The following is an 8,237-nucleotide window of genomic DNA, read 5'->3' on the forward strand; positions in this document are numbered from 1 at the left end:
GGATACAAATTAATTTCATTAACTAGACGCACTCTGATAAGATTTTCAAGGCAGAGACGGAGGACTCCATCTTTCTGCGGCTTGGTTGCTTTCTGCTGTCAGGCTCCATTGTGGAGATACCTGGGCTTTTCCGCCATGTCTGTCTCTAGCTTTGCGGGTTTTGAGGGACAGTAGAGTGGACGAGGGGACAGCTCCCTGGGTGGGCCAGTTCTACAGCTCTTCGAGACATTTCTGCATTTCTACAAACACGCATGCCTGTATGCAATACACATTTTCAACCACTTGAATGTTTTCACATTCTTCCTTGACTCCCATAATCCAGGTTTTTTGATCTATCATGTATTCCTCTGGCTCCTGAATTTCCCTATCAAAGTGTTTTCTCACACTGCATTGAAATTGCTCATTCATTTCTGTCTCCCATGCTACATGTAACGGTGAAGACTGTGTCTGTCCTGTTTAGTGTAGGCCCAGGACCTAGCATAGTGCCTGTGATACTGCTGGCCCAGACATTCAACACTGAATTCATATTCTGCTACCCTAAGGGCTTCCAGAAACTGGAACGTCTCCGGAAGTTCTCAGATCAAAGATTAGCTCTAAAGATCAAAGGAGGTGACAGAAACACCAGAGGTTGAGGCAAAATCTGGACTTGGCAAAATATCTTTTTTTCCTTTCCAAGTCTCTCATATTCCCCACCCCCATCCTCATCTCTTAGCTCGACCGAAAAAAAAAAAAAATAGAGGAGGAGAGAGCAGTTGAAACCACTTTGCGGCACGGTATCATCTCACTGTCAACCTGCTGGCTGTTTTCTATGTTCTTCATCCTTCTCAGACTTTGTCCCTGTCCCTTATAGGATCTGTGGACCTGGGAGGAATTTTTAACCCAAGCCTTTGTTTTCTCACTTCCAAGATGGAAATGTGGTGCTTTATAGATGGCCACAGATTCTTTCACACTATTCCCATCACAGGGTGGGATCTGTGTCCCTGAGCCCTGACTGTTAATCTGGGTGGGCTCTGTGATTGCTTGGCCAATGGAATATAGCAGAAGTGATGCTGTGCACATTTCCCCACACAGGCCTTAAGAGGTTGGCAGCTTCTGCTTCCTGTCTTAGACTATCCACTCTAAGGGGAGCTCCCCGCCATGCTGTGGGGGAGCCTGAGCCAACCACAGAGAGAAGTCAGATAGTGAGAGAGATGCTGGCTAGTCGCAGCTGTCCCAGCCATTCCAGCTGAACGGCAGACACGTGGATGTAGAAGCCATCTTGGATGTCCAGCCCAGATGAGCCTTTGGATGACTCCCGCCGAAGCTACCGTCCGACTACAACGTGAGAGGCCCCAGGCGAGAACCACCCAGCAGAGCACAGTCAACCCAGGGAACTGTAAGCCTCTGTGGTGGTTCACTAAGCAGCAATATATAACTGCAAGTGCAAGTAATGATAATATCTAGCTCATAGGACTGCCGTGAAGGTAAAATGAGATTCTCATATGCTGAATCCCTAGTCTGCAGCCTGGAATAAAACAAGCTTTCAGCATATATCAAGTCCCCTGCCCCTTCCCCTTCTTCTTCTTCTTCTTCTTCTTTTTAAAAATTCTATGCATTTCCAAGAAGGGGTAACTCTCAGTGTTATCATCTGAAGCAGGTGGGGTGGAGGTGGGCTATTTGCTAGGTGTTTTGAATCTGAAGAGCTCCCTTTTCTTTTTCCAACTTTCTCTTGTGTCTTTCTTTTCTGTGTTCTTTAAAGCACAGCCAGATCATTTAGACTTAAAATAAGAATACCAAATTCAGCCTTTGTGTGTGTATGATTTTTCAGACAGAAAAATCATAGGCTTAGTACAGGCTCATGGTCATGAAAATCATGAAAATCAAGCTCCAGAAGCGAAAATGATTCCAAGCAAAATTCCCCTGACAACTTTTGTCATGTTTGTGTATGAGTGAGTGTGTGTGTGTATGTGTGTGTGTGTGTGTGTGTGTGTAAAAGCAGTTAAAAACTTTAGACTACATAATTATTTTACTACGTAAGCATCATGGAATTACAGGCTTGGGGGGGTTAAAAAGAACATGATTACCTGTAATTATAGTCTTGCTAAGTTTGATTTTATAGAACAAAATTCAAGTTTGATTATACCCACGCAGAAAGACATGGTGCATATTGGAAATGCTCTTTTTTTCCTTCTGAGTCGAATGGCTAAATTGATTTCATATTTGTGATCTTCCTAGAAGTCAACCTTTTATTATGTTTATTGCCAAGGTTGTTTGTGTGCCTTGCTAATTATATTTCCCCACCTAGACTTGCTGCCAAGTCTCAAAGTTTGAGATTAGCCCTTGATTCCCTGCAGACACCTAAATCATAGGCAAGAGGGTTCATCTCAGAGGCTGAACTGGGTCAGCCTCATAAATTCTGTCAGATACCTGGTCAGTTAAGTTCAGAGCATCAGGGGGAGTCAAACTAGATGCCTGACACGTGTAGATAAGGGAATTGGTTTATTTTACCTTTTTATATTTCAACCTTTAATGTGGGTGTGGACATAAAGCCACAGTATTGATTGCCATTCGCCCCTAGGATAAAAGCCTCTGGAACACGTGGGGGCCCACCAGGCTAGAAGGGTGAGGAGGAGAGTGTTTGGGATGGGGGAGTGGGGAGATGGTCAGCCCGAGTGTCCAGTGACATTCTGCAGTCAGTTCCAGATACAGAATGTTGCTTGGATGGGGCCTGCCGCTGAAGCCTTTCCCTAATGAGAACCTAAGGGGCAGGAGCTTGGGATTTTGTGCAAGCCCAAGTCTTCCTTGGCATCAAGTCACTTAACTAAGTCTTGCCATCCCTTAGAACCAAAAACTAAGTGCTGCGGACCCTTTCCGGTTTCTGGCTCCCAATCCAATCGGCATCCAGAGACAGCTGGGGTAACTGTTTTCTTTCCATTTCACAGCTCTCGGAGGAGGTGTGACTGTGTGTGAGGCGCTAGAAAGCTTGTTCTATAATTACCTCGTGATTTGCCTGAGTGTGCAGTACACCCACCCGACCTTCTGTGTGCTCATGTGCGCTAGTCAGAGGTTGAGTGATCTGCTGCCTTGTGCACTGGAGGCAGAGTACGTGCGTCTAGAACAACAAGGGTGACATTATTTTACCCCAAAGTTAATTGTCACATCTCAGGGGAGTGGATATGGAGTCTTTGTAACTGATTGCCATCACAGCCAAATCTATGATCGGAGGCACTCAAGTCAGTGCAATCACGTCCCAAATTAAGGAGATGGGCATAAGTCAGGCAGCAGGTCGCACGCTCCCGACCCCGAGCGCTCACACCCTTCGAGGCCCTGGCAGCCGCCGCGCCGCCTCTCCCACGCCCGCCGTGAGGCCGAGCCCCGCTTCCCGGAACCCGAGGCGCCCCCACCCCCGCGGCCACAACATGGGCCGCGTGCCCGCGCAGCGGGACCCCGGGCGGCACCCGCGTCTGCCATTGGCTGCGCTTTCGGCTCGCGCCCACACGTTGCCCCCTCTCCGGCCCGCAGCCCCACTTTCCCCGCGCCTCACGAGGTCCCGCACTTGCTCCCGGTGTCCCCAGGGGCGCGGCGCGCGCCGAGCGGCGCCGGGGGCGGAGCCTCTCGCGGGACGCCTCGGGATTGGCCGCGGGAGGCAGGGGGCGGGGCCAGCCCCGGAGAAAACAGCGCGCGCGGAGCCCAGCTGCAGTCCCCGGCACGAGCCTGAGCTAGTCGCGGTTGCCGCGCGGCCGCGCTCTGGTGCCTTTTTACCGCAGACCCCTCGGGCCGGGTTCTCCCGCCCGTCCCCGCGCAGCACAAGACGCAGGTTCCGTCCCGCGTGGTGCAGTCCCGGCCGGAGCGGCGATGCGCCTCATCCAGAACATGTGCACGATCGCCGAGTACCCCGCCCCGGGCAGCGCCGCCGCCGCCGACTGCTGCCTGGGGGCGGCGGGCCGCCGCCTGGTCAAGATCGCTGTGGTGGGGGCCAGTGGCGTGGGCAAGACCGGTGAGTCTTGGCGCTCGGGCGAGAACGGGCTTATCTCTGGGGTTGGACGTGGACGGCCCCCGCTGGGAGTTGCGTGTGAGCGAGGCGTGGGGGAGAGGTGGGAGGGCAGCTGGCCGCCCATCCCTTCCTACTGATCCGCTGCCCCTCCGCGAGGACCTGAGCCAGCATTGCCTCTAACCCCCTTCTTCGACAGATGAGGAAAACTGGGATTCAGAATGGCCAGGCCTCCTTACGGGCACCGCCGGCGCAACTGGGATTAGAACTTTGGGGATCTTGAGCCTGCCTGGCGGTGCCTGGAACAGAAGGGGGACTTAGGGAACAGAACCCCTCCTGGAGGTCTTTAAGGTTAAGAAAGACCTTTGTCTCCTGGAGGCGGGTGGGCCAAATGACCCTTCCAGCTGGACAGAGCCATAATTCACCAGGCCTTCGATGCCTTCTACCCCCTCTGGGTTGTGTCTGGAAGAAGGGTCAAGGAGCTGCAGGGTAGGAATTTCACTTGGTGGCCGCCCGACTTGCTTTCTCTGCGAGAGTGGTTTCCCAGGCTGGGGGTGGGGTGGACACCAATTTAACTTCTCCAGAGTTAACTCTCTTTCCTTTCTCTTTTCTGACCTGCAGCTCTGGTGGTCCGGTTCCTCACCAAACGATTCATCGGTGACTATGAAAGAAACGCAGGTGAGGAGGCGCATTTGGAGAGTGTGCGCTCCGCTAGCACAGGACTGCTCTTAACCCTTTTTCAGTGTCTCGCAGGGGGCCTCACTCACAGTGACAGTCTGAGCGTCAGGATCCTGCCACTTCCAATTTTGCTTGCCCCCTCCCATAACTGCCATCTGGCCTCATTCCATTCCAAGCCCATTCATCATTTTATCAAGTGCCTGAAAGTATTCTCCTTGGTATGTTTTAACTATAGGGACCCCAGTTGGAAGCACCCTTTGTACTCAAGAGCCTCTCCCTTCAAAACACTCCTGCAAAAGTCATAAAAAGAAAAACAAGAAAAAAAAAAAAAAGATGGCCAGCTCCTTCCCCCGCCCCCCTCCCTCTCCGTTGGCCGCCTTTCAGAGGTGACCTTTTAAAGCAAAGGCCAAAGGAGAGCCGTTGTAAACCTAAAGTTCTCTTTTTTTTAACAAAGAAAAAAAATGACTAGATGGTAGAATTTGAGGAGGGGAGTTCCCAAATAAGCCAGAGGACTCTATTTCAATCTCTGCGATTAAAGATGGCCACCAGGGAGGCTTAAGGGCTTTCTACCTATGCTCTGTTAGCAAATTGCTTAAATCCTTAGACCATATTTAGTACCTAAGGGGATTATTTGAAATGTGCTATATAAACCATCCCAAGATAAGGCATGACAGCCTTCTGCTTTGATGTAGATTTGGCTACCATTATGTCACATTTTTATTCCAACTGATAATGTGGGCTGTGCATTTACTAATAATATTTGCCTACCAACTTATTACACCTAATGACTAAACTGATGCCAGAGAGTAATGAAGTACTAAATTAAAACAAATGGCCATGAATGCTGAACGAGAAAATTTACTTCAAGGAAATACTCCACGTTTAAAATGAGATAAGTCAGTTTCCAAAACCTTGCAAACATTGCCTTGGTTTTAATAAATGCCCTAATCTGGGTTTAGAATTGCAATTGTTTAAAAAGAACAGCTGAAATACGCTCATTAGATAGAATAAACTATAGCTTATTTGTATGCATTGGTTCAGGTTATATATATTTTTTCCTACTTAAAAAAAAATCCCACCATGTTTTAAAAGTAGTACAAGAAGGAAAAACATAATATGTGTGTGTGCATACACACACACACACACTTTTTTTTTTTTCTGCCTTTATAGGTAATCTCTATACCAGACAAGTGCAAATAGAAGGTGAAACCCTGGCTCTTCAGGTTCAAGACACTCCAGGTATTCAGGTACGAAGCTCTGAGATTCCTGACTAAGTCAGAGGGAGCCTACTTGGCTATGGAATTGTTCAGTTGTTCTCAGAATAAAGCTTATGCTGGAGAGGACTGAAATTTGGGGGAGTCAAAACTAGGCTTTCCACATGTTGCTTGTCATTTCGGTTGTCTTTGGCTGTTGGTCAGTCTTTGCCTGGCTTCATCTGGGAGGTTTGACTGAGGGGCAGAAATCTTAGGAGGATTCTATCCGGCAGGAAAGACCAAACCAAACGCATATGGAATTGGCACAGTTGTCTTGCTGTGGTTAAAACGATCAGTTTTTACCTTCGTGCATTTGGCATTGAAAATCAAACATTTAGGTCTAGTCTTTAAATCTGTGGGATCACTTTAATATTGTGGAAAGTTACTCTATAGACAAAAGAGCCCTGCTGGTGTGTGTGTGTGTGTGTGTGTGTGTGTGTGTGTGTGTGTGTGTGTGTGTGTGTTTTCCCTCTTGAACTGGGCGGTTATCCAGGTTTAAATGCTTCCAGCTCCTATCTTTACTTCCCCAGACTTACTGTCTAGCCAGTTAATTTCCCATTTTGTGCAACTACAAAGTCTCTCTGCGTGGAGTTCTCTGCAGGTCAATTTTCCACTGGAGTGTGGTGAGCTGCACTGTTATTTATTCAGCTCCATGCAGCTGGATCAACATATTGTCAAGAAAGCTGAAGCGTGTGGGGAGCTAGCCTGTTTATGGCCTGCAACCTGGCATTACCGTCAAGGGCCCCTTGGATCTTGCTTTCTAGCCGAGCCAGGGGCTCTCTGCGGCGCCCCCCCTCCCCCGGCGTGTACCTCGCCCTCACCCCCCTCTCTTGCAGGTGCACGAGAACGGCCTGAGCTGTGGCGAACAGCTGAATAGGTGCATTCGCTGGGCCGATGCCGTGGTGATCGTGTTCTCTGTCACCGACTACAAGAGCTATGAACTCATTGGCCAGCTCCACCAGCACGTCCAGCAGCTGCACCTGGGCAGCCGGCTACCGGTGGTGGTCGTGGCCAACAAAGCCGACCTGCTGCACATCAAGCAGGTGGACCCCCAGCTGGGACTGCAGCTGGCCAGCATGCTGGGCTGCTCGTTCTACGAAGTGTCCGTCAGCGAGAACTACAACGATGTCTATAACGCCTTCCACGTCCTGTGCAAGGAAGTGAGTCACAAACAGCCCAGCAGCACGCCGGAGAAGCGCAGGACCTCCCTCATCCCCCGGCCCAAGTCCCCCAACATGCAGGACCTGAAGAGGAGGTTCAAGCAAGCCCTTTCGGCCAAAGTGAGGACTGTCACCTCCGTCTGAAGCAGAGACGTCCACGGGGCGGGGTGGGGGGGGTTTGGTCTTCCCAGGAACGGGGCCCGAGGATCTTCTAGTGCAGGATCGTTGAATGCTGGCAGGAGTTCCTGGTTCCAGAAAGGGCCGGAGCCGAGGGGCCAGGAGGGCCTGGGGAACTGCTGCAGAAAAGTCCGCGTTCTGAGCAGGGGGACAGAACTGCTGAGGCTGGGGAGGGAGCCTACTGAGCCGCTCTGGACACGCGACCTGGACTCAGTGTCTTTTCCTTTGCCGTGGAGAGGGCGGCAGAATCCCTTTGGAGTTTGCCCCTTACCTTGTAAATGACCCTCAGCTGTAGTTTCAGCAACGGGGTGGGTGTGCTTGACAGCGGGAGTGAAGAGCAGATTAAGCACTGTCCCCTTTTTTCTCTTTCTTCCCTTTCCCTCCTCTCCCGCCAAGAGGAAGAACTGCTTTTTCTCTCACACGACTGATTTGCATCTCTGGAACACTAGCCCTGACAGAATGCCTTTCTAACCTGAAGGATACCCCCGATTTCTTCTTTAAGGAGCAAGGAGGAAATTACTCTCCCCCCAGCCCCCCAGTAAAGGGTGGGGTTTATGGGCCAGATGTGATGTGGGTGGATGGACATCTGTAAGCTTACAGTGCCTGCAGGAAGGCACTGCTTCCTCCTGACCCAGGACGGGTGTGCTTGGTCGAGTATGTGTTGAAGGGTTGACAACTCAAACTCTTCAGCCCCGGACTTTGAGTAATTGTGAGACTGTATCATTTTTTTTTAACTCTTGCATCAGGTACAGAAAAAAAAAAAAAGATGTGTTCATTGACTTTGGTATGATTTGTGTAAGTGGCTCACAGCAATGACGTCGGGTCGTTTCCTAGGCCTGGCCGAGTCGTGGCTTAAATACGGAAACACGGTCTTAACGGCGAGCGAACAGATAGAGGGGCCGCCGCCGAATCCCCGACACAGATGCACTTTAAAAAGCCACTCATTCTTTGGCTTAAATTGTAATTTATTTTACGTACAATAAATCTCATTTGAAAAGA

At 50.2% G+C, this 8,237-nt stretch overlaps 1 protein-coding gene across 1 annotated transcript; it reads left to right on the plus strand.

Moving 5' to 3' along the window:
- Nucleotides 1-3,691: 3,691 nt before the first annotated feature.
- On the plus strand, nucleotides 3,692-8,237 carry RASL11B (RAS like family 11 member B). The gene is made up of 4 exons (XM_025887787.2): nucleotides 3,692-3,976; nucleotides 4,592-4,648; nucleotides 5,819-5,895; nucleotides 6,738-8,237. Exons 1-4 carry the CDS (start codon nucleotides 3,835-3,837, stop codon nucleotides 7,203-7,205), a joined length of 744 nt encoding a protein of 247 aa, XP_025743572.1. The 5' UTR covers nucleotides 3,692-3,834; the 3' UTR covers nucleotides 7,206-8,237.

Source organism: Callorhinus ursinus, unplaced genomic scaffold (assembly GCF_003265705.2).
Source record: "Callorhinus ursinus isolate GAN/ISIS: 27379988/994484 unplaced genomic scaffold, GSC_fseal_2.0 scaffold4, whole genome shotgun sequence".
Classification (NCBI taxonomy): Eukaryota; Metazoa; Chordata; class Mammalia; order Carnivora; family Otariidae; genus Callorhinus; species Callorhinus ursinus.

Excerpts from the sequence above, each read along its gene's own strand:
- RASL11B (XM_025887787.2), top strand. The coding sequence starts at position 3,835 with ATGCGCCTCATCCAGAACATGTGCACGATCGCCGAGTACCCCGCCCCG. Across the intron at positions 3,977-4,591 it reads CAGTGGCGTGGGCAAGACCG|CTCTGGTGGTCCGGTTCCTC; the intron begins GTGAGTCTTGGC and ends TCTGACCTGCAG. Across the intron at positions 5,896-6,737 it reads AAGACACTCCAGGTATTCAG|GTGCACGAGAACGGCCTGAG; the intron begins GTACGAAGCTCT and ends CCTCTCTTGCAG.